Below are 19,336 nucleotides of genomic sequence, written 5' to 3' on the forward strand. Positions count from 1 at the left end.
TTTCAGCTAAAACGCGAAGGCTCCTCGTCTAAACTATACTGTTGTAAAATAATAGTGCAGTTAATAGGCTAAAAGTCGATTTTTTCCAAACTAAAGATGAATGTACACTTACTCGTGTGTTTAAGTGCTGCTTGTTATTAAAGGTAAATGGTTAAAATGATTTAACTATTTTAACCTAATTTCATTTACCTTAAAAATCCTGTACCTTACATAGGACAAGAAAATATTTTAAACTAGTTTATTGATACAATGTATGTGATGTATAACATATGGTTAATTTGAAAGAGAAAGAGAGGAAACCAGCCGATGTCATATATAACACAAGAAAGTGCCCATGGGGGTCCAAATCACACACACCTCGCTCCAACCAGTGCACGACTGGTACATCAATGGTCGTGGTATGTGCTATCTTGTCTATGGGATATTGCATATAACAGATCCCTTGCTGCTAATCGAAAAAGAGTAGCCCATAAAGTGACGAAAGCGAGTTTCCTCCCTCAATATCTGCGTGGTCTTTAACCATATGTCTGCGCCATATAACTGTAAATAAAATGTGTCGAGTGTCGTTAAATAAAACATTTCCTTCCTTCCTCCCCCATTCCCAACACACCTGTTATATTTTTCTGTCACCCCAAATCAAATCACATTAGTGGACCAATTCTCCAATTGTTTTGTTTTTTCTCCATCCGAACCAGTGCACCCCAATTGGTATATCAAAGGCTGGGGTATGTGTTGTCCTGTCTGTGGGACAGTGTGTATAAAAGATCCCAAATGGATTTGATCTTACAACCTATGGTTTAATGCTCAACTATTGAGCCATATATTGGCTGTGGTATGTGTTGTCCTGTCTGTGGGACACTTTGTATAAAAGATCCCAAATGGATTTGATCTTACAACCTTTGGATGAATGCTCAACCATTGAGCCATATCATGCCCCTCAACCATAATAAATAAAAGAACAAGACATACTTCATAATAAATAATGATGTTTATTTCTTAGATATATATATATAGGCCTACAGCATGTTGCATACATATCATAAATAAATAGCACAAAACACACAATTCTTCATTTCATATCATTTAAAAACACAATATCAGTCTGATGTATGATTAATCAAATCCATCATTGAATGGAATTTACACAAACCAGTAAAATTAGACCAAGTTTCAACTGCAATCTCAGAATTTACACTAACCAGTAAAATTAGACCAAGTTTCAACTGCAATCTCAGAATTTACACTAACCAGTAAAATTAGACCAAGTTTCAACTGCAATCTCAGAATTTACACTAACCAGTAAAATTATACCTTGTTTTAAAGGGACAGACTCTAGTTTCAATCCGTGAAAATTAACACTAAGTTTAGTTAATCTACAAACCTGTGACACATTTGGATAAAGTTACAATTGAGTGAAACATGAGTATATGACTTTGAAATGGTGAAATACCCTCTAAAAATTGACTAAAACTCGATTCTATAACTGATAGTTCTCAGACGCACGTGCATTTTAAAAAATATGACAAATGCATTTTGTGATATTAAAAACATCAGGATGCTCAAAGACACTTCGAATGTACGGAAATTGAGAATCTAAACCATAAAATCTAAGTAAAGTATGATTTCAGTTATCAAAAACGGCTATAATAGTAAAAAAAATATACCTTTGTGTTTAAAAAACTAGGGTATGTCCCTTTAACGGCAATCTCACCTCCACACCTTGTAACTAAAAAGTTTGTCTAGAGCACATTGATTTATTAATCATCTGCTATTGGATGTCAAACATCTGTTAATTTTCACATATTCATTTCAACTTATTTTCATGCTTATATCCAACCAAGGTTCAAGCACGCAGAGATTAAACATGCTACATTTTTCCATAAATAGCAAGGGATCTTTTATATGCACCATCCCACAGACAGGATAGCACATACCACGGCCTTTGATGAAATACTAGTCATATAATGCACTGGCTAGAATGAAACATAGCCCAATGGGCCCACCGACAGGGATCGATCCTAAACCGACTGCGCATTAAGCAAGTGCTTTACCACTGGGCTACGTCCTGCCATACCTTGTAACTAACACAAGATACTAGCATCAGTGGTTTAGTGGACAAGCCATCAGAACTGCATCCTGGTTATCGGCTCACATAAAACAGAGTCAATTTTATGACAGCAAATTGAATTTTTTTAATGTCTGTCGCCCAAGTAGTATGACCTGCATCATCAAGAGACTTAAGCATGACATAACTCTGTCTGGGCAGTCTGAAAAGAGGAAGTTGTATTAATTTACACCAGTATTTGATAGCACGAGTCATGTAAATAAGTTGGAGAGGAGCTCTTCCACACTCACCTAATACAAAATAATTTTTTACTGACTTCCCCACCTTTAAAAGGTGTTTACAAAATTTAATCTGAATGGCTTCTATTACCTTGCTTCTAGTAATACCCCAGATTTCTGACCCATAAGTTAGAACTGGTGTTATCATAGTATCAAATATTTTAAAGCTATCAGCTACACTTATATCTCCAACCCTTTGTTGGTATCTAAACAGTGCCAATCAGACATGTACAAACAGTAATTAAAATTCAAAGTGGTCTATAAGATTAGACTTTTGGTTCAGATTCATGTCTGGCTAAGGCTACAGGGACGTGTTCTCCAGCAGGCCCCGAGAAATGTAGTCACAGTGGTCTATAAAATTAGACTTTTGGTTCAGATTCATGTCTGGCTAAGGCTACAGGGACGTGTTCTCCAGCAGGCCCCGAGAAATGGAACCTGGAAGAGAAAGAAATGATTATGTAATAACACTCCAGAACATCTTAAATCAATACTCATTAGTTGTCTAACATACAGGAAATCTAATGCTACAACACAGGTTACTTTTACTAATAGAAGGAAATGTTTTATTTAACGACGCACTCTACACATTTTATTTACAGTTATATGGCGTCGGACATATGATTAAGGACCACACAGATATTAAGGGAGGAAACCCGCTATCACCACTTCATGGGCTACTCTTTTCAATTAGTAGCAAGGGATCTTTTATATGCATCACCCCACAGACAGGATAGCACATACCACAGCCTTTGATGTACCAGTTGTGGTGCACTGGCTGGAGCGAGAAATAGCTCAATGGGCCCATTGACGGGGATGGATCCCAATCCGACCGCGCATCAAGGGAGCGCTTTACCACTGGGCTACGTCTCGCCCCACTTTTACTAATGGCAACAAGGGATAGTTTATATTATGCAGTTTGCCCAACTGGATAACACATAACGCAGCCTTTAATATACCAGTCTTGAAGTACTCACAGTAAAACCAGCCTTGGTGGCCTCGTGGTTAGGCCATCGGTCTACAGGCTGGTAGGTACTGGGTTCGGATCCCAGTCGAGGCATGGGATTTTCAATCTAGATACCTACTCCAAACCCTGAGTGAGTGCTCCGCAAGGCTCAATGGGTAGGTGTAAACCATTTGCACCGACCAGTGATCCATAACTGGTTCAACAAAGGCCATGGTTTGTGCTATCCTGCCTGTGGGAAGCACAAATAAAAGATCCTTTGCTGCCTGTCATAAAAGAGTAGCTTATGTGGTGACAGTGGGTTTGCTCTAAACAACAGTGTCAGAATGACCATATGTTTGATGTCCAATAGCCGATGATAAGATAAAAAATCAATGCGCTCTAGTGGCGTCGTTAAATAAAACAAACTTTACTTTACTTTTACTCACAGTAACAGGAATCTAGTATATTATTGTTACACATGGACTAGATTGCAAATGAAGGAACTTGCTGAAATACTTCTACAAAATAACAGTAAGGGATCTTATATATTATGAAATTTCCCACAGACAGGACAGAACGTACTATGACCTTTGACATCAAGTGGGATCAATCACACATCTCACTGTTCTCGAGGCATGCACTTACAATTTAGCTACCCCCCCCCCCCACCTCCACCCACCCACCCACCACTACCTGGAAAGGAAAAGAAAAGAAAGAAATGTTTTATTTAACGACGCACACAACACATTTTATTTATGGTTATATGGCGTCAGACATATGGTTAAGGACCATACAGATATTGAGAGGAAACCCGCTCTTGCCACTTCATAGGCTACTCTTTTCGATTAGCAGCAAGGGATCTTTTATATGCACCATCCCAAAGACAGGGTAGTACATACCACAGCCTTTGTTACACCAGTTGTGGAGCACTTCCTGGAACGAGAAATAGCCCAATGGGCCCACCAACGGGGATCGAACCCACACCGACCATGCATCAAGCTAGCGCTGTACCACTGGGCTACATCCCGCCCCCTACCTGGAAAGGAGACTTCAACCTATTGTACCTTTTGGGAATTTTACTTTCCTTAAAAAGTACTGCAGCTTCATCATTCATCTCATCATCATTCATGTTTGTAATGTCAAAAAAAAAGTCTTTATCTCTGTGCTAAATGTTTGTGGCATTTAAGAAAAACAAAAGAAGTAAAAAAAAGTCCTTATATGAAGACCATTAAAGCATCATAAACAAGAAATCAAACAACTCAGAAATTCCACCGAAGTGAACGGAACCTGAGGCATATCAGGCATAGGGAATAGAGGCAGGGGGTAATGGTGGGATTTTCTAGATCACCCCCCAAACCCCCAACTCTGAAACTGTGTTGGCCAGAGTATGCACTGCTCACCCACCTGATTTAAAGGTGAATTACCGGGTTCACTATGGAACAAATTTTGGTTTAGCCAGTTTTCAGATATGTAGAGTATTTCCTTGAAAATTATTAAAATGTGGCTAATTTAAGGAACATGTTATCAACCAGAGAATAAAGGTTCTAGCCACTTTGAATATAAGTTAGCAATTGGCTAAACTTACAATGTACAGGTTGAGCCCTGAATTAACAACTGGCCTCTATTCCCCCAGATGCTGACATCTTACGATGTCTATGTCGGGCGAGTACTGTAAGATAAAATACACTAAATTAAGACCATTACTGGATGTATCCTGTGGTTGGTGTTTCTTCAATGTTGAACTCTGCGACGGGGACACCCCGCGAGGCCACCATTGGTGCGAAGGATGCAGCTGGGTACACTACTGAAGAAGTGCCAATCTGGAACAAAACCCAAAGATAAGATATGTAACATTCAGGTGTGGATTTAGGTAGGGCCTAAGGACTCTAGATTGGTGCCTAGATCCAGTGTTTAACTCGCGTGTTCACTGGTCTGCTCCTGTTTACATGTGAGGACAGAGCTAGAGTGTACTTGGTGTTTAAAACTGGCCTCGGTGGTGTCATAGTTAAGCCATCGGACATAAGGCTGGTAGGTACAGGGTTCGCAGCCCGGTACAGGCTCCCACCCAGAGCGAGTTTTAATGACTCGGTGAGTAGGTGTAAGACCACTACATTGATTTTTCTCTCACTAACCACTAACAGCTAACCCACTGTCCTGGACATACAGCCCAGATAGCGGAGGTGTGTGCCCAGGACAGTGTGCTTGAACCTTAACTGGATTATAAACATGAAAATACGTTGAAGAGAGAGTGTTGATAACTGTCCATTTCCAAAGTTAACGTTTGTATTTGTTTAACACCACCACTCTGCACCACGACTGGTATACCAAAGGCTGTGGCACATGCTATTCTGTCTGTGTATATAGAAGATCCCTTCCTACTAACGGGTTTTCTCTCTAAGACTATATGTCAAAATTACCAAATGTTTTGACATTCAATAGCCAATGATAAATAATAGTAAACTGATAGCGAGTGTGTCCTGTATTGTGGTTGGTTAATTACATTGTTTTTCCAGGATCAAATGAAAATAACACCCAGAAAGCTAATGACATCATTAGAACGTGACATCATTAGCAATTGGAACAGGCTAAGTTGATGGTTCAAGGGTCTACAATTAGATTATAGCCAGGTATGTTTTTCAAGAAATACCAAATACAGTGAAACCCCTCAAAATCGGACAGCCATGGGACCAAGGAAAAAGTCCGGTTTTGAGGGGTATCCGGTTTACAGAGGTTTCAGTATTGAGGTGAACCGTTTGTTGGTTGATGTTCTCTACTGATATAGTAACTAATAAAAGTGAAGAAAAAAAACCCAGGTAACTTTCGAACTTTCAAATTATTTTAAGTTTATCATCAAGCGATAATTCAACATGGCGGTGTTTCATGTCCAAAGTAAATACTAAAACGAAACACTGTTGACAAACTTTCCACCAAACCAAGCCAAACAATTTTATTCTTGGTTATGTTTAAACAATTGGAAAAATTAATTAAATTCCTAGTTACTTTGCCATTCATTGCGGTAATCGTGAGACGTACATGTATGCTATGAAAAGGAGCTCAATCAAATTCGTATGTTAATCTAACTTTGTAACAATCGAGCTCAGAATAAAGGGAGTACATGTGTTTCCTCCAGTTATTTAAACATCAAAGCTGTTAATTAATCCCTTAATTGGTATGTGTCAACTGCACAACAGTGACACTGGAGCATGCGCACATGTAATTAGCTCTGCATACGCAATCACGTTATCGGCTGAGGGGGTATTCAAAGTCCGGTTTTCTGAGGTAAAATTTGCATTAAAGAAACACAATGGGACCAGATAATTTCGTCCGGTGCAATTTAGAGGGGTTTCCGGTTTAGAGGGGTAAATTTTGGTGTTAAAAGATACGCAAATCACGGGATTGTGTAAAATGTCTGGTTTTGAGGGAATTCCGGTTTACTGAGGGTCCGGTTTTGAGAGGTTTCACTGTATACAGTTAGTTCTGTAGAAAAATGATTCAATTTACAATGGACATAACCATATGGTGTTTTTAGATTTGCAGGTGTTACTGTCTGTGTGATGCCTGCAAATGTTTAATTTGCAGCACCAAATAGACAATAACACCCGCAAATCTAAAAACTCCATAGGGTTATCTCCTAAATCAATGTGCTCTAGTGGTGTCGTTAAACAAAACAAACTTTTAACTCTTTTTTTATCTAAATGTTCATATATTCTACAGACCATAGTTTTAATGAATATAAACAATACTTTAAGTACATACCACAAGCAGAAGATCACATTTGTTCAACTCTTCATCAGTTTTGTGAAGTATGTTGTTATCCAGTGATTCACCGAACCATACAACATGTGGACGAAGCAGGCCTCCACATTTATCTTTCTTACAGCTATGAAAATACACAGGAACAAAAAAAAGACTTGACGTTTAAGAGAAAAAAAGATAAAAGTGATAATATAATGTAGAAATGAACGCGAAACTCAATGAGAAACATGCACTTAACCACAGGAACTTATAGCAATCTTTATAACACTTCGACAAGTCTATCTATCAGTAGGCAATATATATACACGTATATATATATATATATATATATATATATATATATATATATATATATATATATATACCAGTGCTGTCAAGTCTCATGCATTTGGCATGAGACTCACGCATTTGAACGTCGTGTCACACAATCACGCCGGTACATGATTTTCTCACTCATTTTAAACATTATAGCAAAAAAATAAATATATATATATATTTTTTGTTGTTCATTCGATCTCGACGACTGACAAACAAACCTGCAACTGGCAACCGCCCCAGTTAAGCATCGTAAGGCATTAAAATCATATAATAGGTGTACACATTGTTTATTGGTCAGAATCTCGAACCGTGACCAATTGTCAGCACACTTATTTCCCGTGCCGGTTTATTCAGATTCACGATGTCGGACAAAATCTCACTCCTTGCAAAAGTTCCAACTTGAGAGCTCTGTATATACAGTGAAACCCCTCAAAACCAGACACCCACAGGACTAAGTAAAAAGTCCAGTTTTGAGGGGGTGACCAGTTTAGAGAGGTTCTGGTCTGTACCAATATTTAAAAAGGCGACTGTGAAACATCGGTTTTCATGAAATTCCAGATTAAGTGGCGTACAGTTTTGTGAGGTATCACTGTATATACTGCATAGATGGATTTGCTTAAGTGCTGTAAAATTGGAAACAAAAATAAATTTGTTTTGTTTAATGTCATCATTATAGCACACATTGAGTTATTCATTATCAGCTATTGGATGTCAATTTTGACATACAGTCTTAGAAAAGAAACCTGCTACATTTTTTGCCATTAGCAGCAAGGGATCTTTTATATGCACTGTCCCACAGACAGGATAGCACATACCATAACATTTGATATATCAGTTGTGGTACACTGGATGGAATGGGAAATAGTCCAGTGGGTGCACTGACAAGGATCGATCAAAGACCGATAGACCCAGATGGCAAAAAATCTCTGTGAATTTAGCCTATATTTAACACAGTAAACATACAAACATGAAAACTAAGAAAGAAGAAGAAGTTTGTTTTATTTAACGACGCCGCTAGAGCACATTGATTTTTTTATCTTATCATCAGCTATTGGACGTCAAACATATGGTCATTCTGACACTGGTTTTTAGAGGAAACCGCTGTCGCCACATAGGCTACTCTTTTATGACAGGCAGCAAGGGATCTTTTATTTCAGGCAGGATAGCACAAACCATGGCTTTTGTTGAACCAGTTATGGATCACTGGTCGGTGTGAGTGGTTTACACCTACCCATTGAGCTTTGCGGAGCACTCGCTGAGGGTTTGGAGTCGGTATCTGGATTAAAAATCCCATACCTCAACTGGGATCCAAACCCAGTACCTACCATCCTGTAGACCGATGGCCTAACCACGATGCCATCGCGGCCGGTTGAAAACTAAGAAGTAATAACCCGAGATGCATACCGTGGCAGATCTTGGACTTGAATCTTAGCATCTTTTGCATCAGGATCTGGTGCACTACAACAGGAAAAGAGAGGAATATTTGTTTAAAGACACATCAACACATTTCAAACTAATGTTATTTGGTGTTTTAAATATGTGTTTTTTCATCCTTGATCTACAGTGAAAGAAAAAATGTGTTGTTGCCACATGGGATACTCCTACCAAACCATAGCAAGGGATTTTTTTATATGCAGTTTCTCACTTTCCGTGGCTTCACTTGAATGAGTTGTACACTCATGGGGTAATGCTGACAAATAGGTGCTCCTACTGGCAGTGCCGGATTTATAACGGGGCAAAGGGGGCAATTGCCCTGTGCCCCCCTGCTAGAGGGGACCCCCCGACTAAGGACTTCCTTTATTAAAAAATGTAATAATTAGAAAATTACTTCATTTTTTTTATTTGTCATTTAATTTAATTTCTATGTTGAGGGGCCCCCGAACCTGAAATGCCTTGGGCCCCCTCCCCCCAAGGTCTAAATCTGGCCCTGCCTACTGGCAGTAGCTAGTGTAAGTTTTCCCTTTAGCTAAATTGACAGAGCACTGGACTCTCCTACTGGCAGTGCCGGGTTTATAATTGCCCTGGGCCCCCTTCTAGAGGGGCCCCCCAGACTAAGGACTTCCTTTATAAAAATATGTAATAATTATAAAATTACTTCACTTTTTTATTTGTCATGTAATTTAATTTCTAGGTTGAGGGGCCCCCGTACCTGAAGTGCCCCAAAGTCTAAATCTGGCCCTGCCTGCTGGCAGTAGCTAGTGTGAGTTTTCCCTTTAACTAAATTGATATAGCATTGGACTCTCATACAGAGAGTCTCTGGTTCAAATCCCATCAGCTGAAGAAAGGAAAGATGAAATGTTTTAATTAATGACCCATGCAACACATTTTTGATCATAGTTATATGACGTTAGACATATGGTTAAGGACAATTAACACAGATAATGAGAAAGGAAACCTGCTATGGCCATACCAGTGGCAACTCCTTTTGACTAGGAGCAAGGGACCTTTTATGTACACCATCCCACAGACAGGATAGTACATACATGTACCACTTCCTTTGTAACACTGGATCATTTGATATTTATATGTTTACCCTTTGCCAGCCAGGGCAGAACAAATAGGACTGTCCTTGTTCACAGAAACATCCCCGCACTTCGTACACCGAGTCTTAAAGAGGTTTCCTGGAATAAAAATTAAAACCTTAAAGGGACATTCCTGAGTTTGCTCCATTGTAAGATGTTTCCGACTAATAAAATATTTTTACAATTAAACTTACACATTAAATATATTTTCTGGTTTAGAATATCAGTGTCTGTATATTCAATGTATTTCTGGTTTTCTTAATATTTGTAACAAGGCCAAAATGGATTTTGTTTTCAAATAATTTCGTATGTACGAAAAGATTATATTTTTAGAAATAAAATAAAATTTAACCGAGTACACATATTAGAATGATCAGAAATACGTTTAATATACAGCCACTAATATTTTATGCACAAATATAAATTTGATATGCAATTACAATCGTTAAAAAGTCTCTGTTAGTCGATAACATCTTAAAAAGTGCAGGAATGTCCCTTTAATATTTAAAAGCCACTGATTCTATATTTGTTTTCATAAAATTGAGTCTGAGCTACTACAAACATTTTATATATAGAGATCATTATATGAGCTTGTGTGTCGTACTGATTTTACGAAACAAGTGTCAGGGTTTTTATATTGCATGAGTGAGAGTGAGAGTAATATATGAATCCTGATACGAGTTTCGTAAAATCAGTACGACTCACACGCGAGTGTAACCATTTCTTTATTATCTATATTATTATTGTTGTTTTCTTTATGAATAACAAGACCCAACTCAAAATGTTTCAGCCACAACTAAAAGGAGACGACGAAATGACACCATATTTCAAATGCGCAGTCTGAGCTTGGACTGGAGAAGCAACGTCATGTTATGATGTCGCTTTCCAAAATTATGTCATTACACTTTTTATTACATGTGTGCTTCATATGATTATTATTAACTCGGTTATGTTGAACCATGTGCATAATAATGCCCTATAACTACAGTCAGCTGCTTTAATATATATTTAATTAGCTGAATGAAATGATATTTCACTGATATATATTTTTATTTTTTTTGCTAAGTGTAGCACCATAGTGTGATTTATATGTATATTCAAAACAAAGGTTCACCCACAAATACTAGTAAAAACATAACGGTTTCAAGTCTCTGAATCCACTACAAAAAGAATACTTTGTAATTGCCCAGAAACTAAAAGTAAATTCTCATTTAGTTGTAGACATGATTCTCCCATTCTTTGCCAATATGGCTTGTAATTTCATACTGTGTATGCTTAGGGCGACTTAATTTGACCATTTTGTCTTCTTTCTTTTTTTGTTTACAGAAATTTATGTACCCCATCGTTTTGATAGATGGTCTGACATCTGTGTCTGACAATTCGTAATACATTTCTTTCATGAACATATGCATTTCTCCTGACAAGATTAAAAAAATTTTGAGTTGGAGAATATCCGAGGAATTTGTAGCCAATTATGCACTCTGATATACATTTGAGTCAGAGCTAGTCTAGATATGAACAAATTATTTCAAACCAAAAAAAAAACAAAAAAAAACTAAGGTTTTCTTTGCAGAAATACCAAACAATGTTGTAAGAACCATGTCTACAACTTAACACAACAAATTACCATGAATTTCTAAAATATTTTTAGTTCCTGCCCGTATGTGCAGCTCGTCAATATTTTGCGTGATGACCATAACTCGTCGATTTTGAGCTGCCAATCTCTTCTCACATTCAGCAATAGCTAAGTGAGCCTGGAATGAAATTCACAGAAGTCAGTACAATTTTCTTATGTGAAGAGTTCAGGTGCAAAACGCAATATATCCATTTTTCATTTTCAGTAAAAATGGGTTTTTTAATTGGCGTATATTGCGTTTTAATAAATAAAAAAATGGGATTTACCCAATACAATTTCATAAGGATCAATCACGTTTTGCAGCAAATCAGCGGGCCTACGATTAGCCCTTACTGACATACAGTAATGGCTTTAACTAAAAACTAGAAAGAAAATGGTTTATATCGCGTTTTGCGCCTGAACTCTTCATGTTTTCTCATGTCTGTTGTACATAATAATGAAATTCAAGACAAGTTGATTCCTACACGTTCAGCTGCACATCCATCAAATCATCTAACACTGAAAAGGTATCTATAATTGTGTACATCAAATTATCTGAATTGTACATAATGTAATTAAAAAGTCAAATTGTCTGCATCAGTGTATGTCATAATTATATTTCTACAGTACTGCTGAAATTTTTGAATAACTTCATTCCTGAAGGGAAAAGAGTCAGACTACACTACTGAACCAGACAACATAAAATTAGAAGAAAACATTTTTGATTTATTGGTTAATTTTTGCAACATACATGTATGTCTACATTTACTTGTAATTACTTCATAAATTAATAATGCTTGGTTTCATTTGCTTTAGCATTTTGATGAGTGCCATTTTTCACTCGCCTAAGCATTTTGAGGTGTGCAATCTTTCACTCGCCATGGTTTTTCAAAAGCCAAGAACTGATGCATACTAGCTGTAATACCTTCAAGCAAAAATTCAAGATTTATAAATCTGTCACCTTGTTGGGTTCTTTTGTGAGCATCACTTCACGACGATAGTGGTAGAACTCCCAGACCAACGACGGATTAGCCTCAAAAGCACCAGGAGTAGCCAGATCCTTAATAAAACAATAATTGGAAATCACAAAAAGATTTAAATAATTATACAGTAAAACCCCTCTAGTCGTCTGTAAACTGGAATTCCCTCAAAACCAGATGTTTTTCACAGCTCTTAATTTATCTAAACTGAATGTACCCCTTAAAATCAGACTTTTTATTTGGTTCCATGGGTGTCCAGTTTAGAGGGGTTTCGCTATATTTACATTGTAACTGTGATTTACTACATGTTGAGGATATAAATCACTTATAATTTTTAGCTAGTGCAAAAACTGATTATTATAAGACTCCATCATATGTGGTCATGTGGGATAGAAAAAGTACACCCGAGGTGGTGAAAGGTAGCCTCGTCCCATGGTCGAAATTTTCACTACTGAGGGTGTACTTTTTCTATCCCACAGGGCCACATATGATGGAGTCTTTTTCTCTCATTCATTCGATAAATAAACCATTATTTTACATGAACATAAAAAGATGGCTCAACAAGTAACTTTTTTATTTGACCATTTTATCATAAATAAACTATACTATCGTATTTGCCGTGTTTCTTTCATGTGTTAAATAATATTTAACACTACAAATTAACTAGATATCTTTTAAAATCAAGGTTTTAATAACAAAATATTAATTTAAAACTGTGTCTAATGACCTCACGTCACCATCTCACATTAATATGACATCATATATTACTAACGACGTCATGTTAAACGCAAGCGCGTGATACCCCATGTAAGATAGAAATTTCTTACATAGCTTTCTTTCATGGGGTAGCTCTGTCCTATATACCCGAGGATGAGAGAATAAACTATATTTAAGTAAAAAAAAGGAATGTAGGTAAGAACTACCATAAAGTAGGTAGATAGGAAGGAACTGGCCTCGGTGGCGCAGTGGTTAAGCCATTGGACTACAGGCTGGTAGGTACAGGGTTCGCAGCCCGGTACCGGCTCTAACCGGTGAGTGAGTTCTTAAGGCCTCAGTGGGTAGGTGTAAGACCACTACACCCTCTACTCTTTCACTAACCACTAACCAATTAACAACTAACCCACTGTCCTGGACAGACAGCCCAGATAGCTGAGGTGTGTGTGCTCAGGACAGCGCGCTTGAACCTTAATTGGATATAAGCATGAAAATAAGTTGAAATGAATAAATGATAGGAAGGACGGTACAGGGGTTAAACAAACAGACAGGTTGGATGGCTAGTGGGTGGATGGATGGATGGATGGATGGATATATGGTCAAACGGTTGAATACTGATGGATGGATGGATGGATGGATATATGGTCAAACGGTTGAATACTGATGGATGGATGGATGGATGGATATATGGTCAAACGGTTGAATACTGATGGATGGATGGATGGATATATGGTCAAACGGTTGAATACTGATGGATGGATGGATGGATGGATATATGGTCAAACGGTAGAATACTGATGGATGGATGGATGGATATATGGTCAAACGGTTGAATACTGATGGATGGATGGATATATGGTCAAACGGTTGAATACTGATGGATGGATGGATGGATGGATGGATGGATATATGGTCAAACGGTTGAATACTGATGGATGGATGGATGGATGGATGGATATATGGTCAAACGGTTGAATACTAATGGATGGATGGATGGATGGATGGATATATGGTCAAACGGTTGAATACTGATGGATGGATGGATGGATGTATGGTCAAACGGTTGAATACTGATGGATGGATGGATGGATGGATATATGGTCAAACAGTTGAATACTAATGGATGGATGGATGGATGGATGGATGGATATATGGTCAAACGGTTGAATACTGATGGATGGATGGATGGATGTATGGATGGATGGATGTATGGTCAAACGGTTGAATACTGATGGATGGATGGATGGATGGATGGATGGATGGTCAAACGGTTGAATACTGATGGATGGATGGATGGATGTATGGATGTATGGTCAAACGGTTGAATACTGATGGATGGATGGATGGATGGATGTATGGTCAAACGGTTGAATACTGATGGATGGATGGATGGATGGATGTATGGTCAAAGGTTGAATACTGATGGATGGATGGATGGATGTATGGATGGATGGATGTATGGTCAAACGGTTGAATACTGATGGATGGATGGATGGATGGATGGATGGATGGATATATGGTCAAACAGTTGAATACTAATGGATGGATGGATGGATGGATGGATGGATGGATGGATGGATATATAGTCAAACGGTTGAATACTGATGGATGGATGGATGGATGTATGGATGGATGGATGTATGGTCAAACGGTTGAATACTGATGGATGGATGGATGGATGGATGGTCAAACGGTTGAATACTGATGGATGGATGGATGGATGTATGGATGTATGGTCAAACGGTTGAATACTGATGGATGGATGGATGGATGGATGTATGGTCAAACGGTTGAATACTGATGGATGGATGGATGGATGGATGGATGGATGGATGTATGGTCAAAGGTTGAATACTGATGGATGGATGGATGGATGGATGGATGGATGCAAGTATGAATAGATGGATGGATGGATGGATGGATGCAAGTATAAATAGATGGATGGATGGATGGATGGATGGATGGATGGATGGATGGATGGATGGATGGATTGATGGATGGATGGATGGATGAAAGTATGAATAGATGGATGGATGGTCAAACACACTGACGGATGGATAGATGGATGGATGGACAGACGGACGAAGAGATGAATGGATGGATGGACGGGTGGATGTGTGGTCAAATGGATGGATGGATGGATGGATGATCAGATGAATATATAGATTTAAATTTTCAATTCATTTATTAACCTTGAACATTTACAGTTCATCAGTTAGATGGACAAATGGGTTTTATATGCACCATGCAACAGACAGGATAGCACGTATCGCAGCTTTTGATATACCAGACATGGGATTCACTGGCTAGAACGCAAAACAGCCAAATGCGACCACCAACAAAGGAACGATCCTAGACTGACTGTGCATCAAGCAAGTGCTTTGCCACTAGGCTACGACACCTAGTTTTTAATTCAAACCTGAGCTTTGTATGTCCTCCAGAATCCCCCAGCACCACGGAATGTCGGCACTCCACTTTCAGCACTAACACCAGCACCAGTTAACACAACGATGTGCTTCGCTTTCTCAACATGCTGCCGGAAAGCAGCCATGTCTGAACTTGGTCGAGACTTGGGGGCCATCTGCTGAAAAGAAACAAATAGAAACTGAATTAATAACAAAAACGTTTATAATAAAACTGATTTTACTTTAAATAAGGATATGTATTTTTACTTTCCTGGTCAAACATGCATTTATTTTTTTAATAATTTTAATGTTTTGATTTAAAATCTTTTAGATTTTAATGTATAAAGGTACATTCAAATAGAGGTCTACAGATATGATTGAAGATTCATACATACTGATGGAGGAAAATATAAATACTAACAGCAAATAGTGAAAACCTAAACCCCAGTCCTCTAAAAATTGCAAGAGTGATTGCTTCGTTCACGCATCGATCGTGTAAGCATGGTTTTGCGTAACCCATTTTTTCGTTTGCACATTCAATTTATGACATCATTTGCATGGTGATGACAGGTTACATAAAATCAAAATGGATTATCTGAATTTGTTTTTGCGTAACCCGCTAATAGGTAACACAAATTTTCAATTATTAGAGGCCTGAAACCCTCACAATAAACAAGAAAATATCACTAATATGTCATTTTAGTCCTAAAGAAAAGGCTCCATATATCGTAAACATGTTACCATGGAACAAACTCAGGACAGTCCCTTTAAAACAAACCGTGTCCCACACCTCTAGACAATATGCTCTGAGAAAGCTATATTTGCTATATACAGTAAAGTACACATATAACTAACATGCCTAGAACTGCATAGAACAAACTGATTGTGAATCCTAGTTTATCTCCCTGTACATTAATAACCAACCTATAGAAATGTATACAACGAACTACTGCTATAACAAACTAACTGTCATCGTCCCTTCCGGTTTGCTATATAAGAGTACTTTACTGTATTGCTATGCATTTATATTCCGGTTTGCTATAAGAGTACTTTACTGTATTGCTATATATTTATATTCCGGTTTGCTATAAGAGTACTTTACTGTATTGCTATATATTTATATTCCGGTTTGCTATAAGAGTACTTTACTGGATTGCTATATATTTATATTCCGGTTTGCTATAAGAGTACTTTACTGCATTGCTATGCATTTATACTCCGGTTTGCTATAAGAGTACTTTACTGCATTGCTATGCATTTATACTCCGGTTTGCTATAAGAGTACTTTACTGCATTGCTATGCATTTATACTCCAGGTTTGCTATAAGAGTACTTTACTGTATTGCTATATATTTATATTCAACATACAGACCTGTCAACCCTCCCGGATTCCGCGGGAGACTCCCGGTATTTGATCAAGTCTCCCACTGGAAAAACGTTTCTCCCGGGAAATCGTTATGTTCCAAGCATAAAAAAATTCAAGCTACCGTGGCTGTGTATTGACATTCAGTGTTGCCATATATATATATATATATATATATATATATATATATATATATATATATATAAAACTATCCAATTTAGTCCTAATAACACCTCTGACTCGTAAAATGTCTTCCCACTGGATTACATAACGCAAAGTTCTATGGCTGGAAGTGCTAGAGTAGACCGCGAACACATGCATCAATACACACGATGTCAAAATCACATGTCAAAGGAAGACGACAGAAAGACCAATTAGCTGTATAAACAAGATTTGTAGGTTTGTGCAGTAAAATGTTAGTAACAAGAGTACACTTCAAGGGATTCATTTCCCAGTCTGGAGCTCCACGCGGTAAGACGTGTTTGTTTCGCTTGTGCACACTTTCGTGTGCTCGACTTGGGGGTCCTTCATTTCATTGTTTTTGTCAGCGAAATGAAGTTTTCTACTGGGATGTATGCGGCCATTGGAACTGATTGAACGCTGGAACGCTTCTCGTTTCGACAGCCTGCACCACCAGGTTGGATTCTTTTTTAGCGAGATTCCTTGTCTCCACGTCATTTCTCCGTCTGACTGTCGACTTGTTTTTTTTCGTGACTCGTATGATGGCCATTCTGCAGAACGCCACGGTTGTTCGCGTTTAGTCTCTACATGTCCGAGCCTGTCCTAGCAGCACTGGAAGATTGACTGCCAAACTCTAAGAAGAAATAGGAAGCGGGGTCGGCCCCTACTACTCTTTTTCTAGACTTTACTATCTTGCTTTATAGTGATACATTAGTGCCCATTTTCACACACACCCCCCCCCCCCCTTCCATCCCGAGTCAGGCCACCGATCTTATCGGAGGTCGGACTCGGGATGGGCGTGTTCGAAACCCTAGTAGTATATGGGCACGTTAAACTAGTTATCATCATCATCATCATCAAGGGATTATAAATCTTGTGTTTGACTTAACGTTACTCACGGAAATAGGTAAAATTCCGGTATATTTCACACAATGTCAGTAATGAAAAAGTTGTGTTAAATCGTGTGCAGTTAAAAAATCTCCTGTTTTTTTGACAAAATCTCCTGCTTTTTCAACACACAAGTCCTGCTTTCTCTTGACTAAAGATTGACAGGTCTGAACATGTCAGTTTAAAATTATGAGTACCAGTATTAAAAAACAAACCGTAAACATGATGTTGCTTCTCAGCTGTCCAGTCTGTTATCTGGATATGTTTAAAAGACAAACAGTGAACTCTTATTTACAAAACACCTTACTACACTGTAGGTTAAATGCCAAAGAACAAGGAAAGCAGTTCACACAAGGATATATATGCAGACATCCAGCCGTGTTTCTTCAGTATTGAACAAACAACATCCTGGTTTATTATATACAAATATAGCCTTTTTCCTGGAAACATCAGGTCAAAGAAAAAAAAGGAATGTTTGTTTAACATCTAAGCACACTATTACAAGTAAATGTCACGACTATAGAAATGATATTTCAAGGTGGTGGAGTATGGGGAGAACTTATAAATGGGGTGGGGGGTGGGGGTAGGACGTAGCCCAGTGGTAAAGTACTCGCTTGATGCACGGTTGGTCTAGGATCAATCCTCATCAGTGTGGCTGTTGGGCTATTTCTCGTTTCAGCAAGTGCACCACGACTGGCAAATCAAAGGCTATGGTATGTGCTACCTTTCTGCATATAAAAGATCCCTTGCTACTAATGAAAAAAATGTAGCAGGTTTCCTCTCTAAGACTATATGTAAAATTACCAAATGTTTGACATTAAATAGCTAATTATTAATAAATCAATGTGTTCTAGTGGTGTTGTTAAACAAAACAAACTTTTATAACTTCATAAAATGGAAGCTGCAAGCAAAGTTTTTTGTTTTTTGGGGGGGTTTGAACATTACAGCAATATTTTGCATGACAATTTTCTGCAGTTTTAATAATTATTTTTATTTTTATATATGGTAGGACACGAAGGTAATCGAATGTTATCTTCAAGTAAGTGTGTGTGTGTGGGGGGGGGGGGGTAGTGCACGGGGCACATTAAGGCAATAGGGCCTACTTTTCTTAATCACACTACATCCCTCCGAATGTTATTATCATTACCCCAAGCAATACACTAATTTCATCGAAGCGTCGAAAGGCTTCGTCGAGAGAAGACATCACCTGTAATAGATTCCTCTTGCTAATAACCCTACGCGTTGTTGTTGACAAACAAAAAAGCCTGGACATACTTGGGACAGTAAATTAGAGTTATCCCCCATTAAC

The 19,336-nt window shown here is 38.1% G+C and overlaps 1 protein-coding gene across 4 annotated transcripts; it reads right to left on the reverse strand.

The window, feature by feature from the left end:
• Positions 1-1,946: 1,946 nt before the first annotated feature.
• Positions 1,947-19,322, reverse strand: LOC121388860 (NAD-dependent protein deacylase sirtuin-5, mitochondrial-like). 4 transcript variants are annotated; one of them, XM_041520378.1, is made up of 9 exons: positions 19,235-19,322; positions 15,611-15,772; positions 12,459-12,557; positions 11,510-11,636; positions 9,894-9,981; positions 8,765-8,818; positions 7,043-7,166; positions 4,991-5,106; positions 1,947-2,778 (listed from the first exon to the last, which is right to left on the reverse strand). In XM_041520378.1, the coding sequence occupies exons 1-9, from the start codon at positions 19,298-19,300 to the stop codon at positions 2,703-2,705; spliced, it is 912 nt and encodes a 303-aa protein (XP_041376312.1). In that variant the 5' UTR covers positions 19,301-19,322; the 3' UTR covers positions 1,947-2,702. The 4 variants fall into 4 exon arrangements, with proteins under 4 accessions (XP_041376312.1, XP_041376311.1, XP_041376313.1 ...); XM_041520377.1 differs by having other exon boundaries at positions 15,611-15,775; positions 19,175-19,321; XM_041520379.1 differs by having other exon boundaries at positions 19,175-19,282.
• Positions 19,323-19,336: the final 14 nt, after the last annotated feature.

Source organism: Gigantopelta aegis, chromosome 14 (genome assembly GCF_016097555.1).
Source record: "Gigantopelta aegis isolate Gae_Host chromosome 14, Gae_host_genome, whole genome shotgun sequence".
NCBI lineage: Eukaryota > Metazoa > Mollusca > Gastropoda > Neomphalida > Peltospiridae > Gigantopelta > Gigantopelta aegis.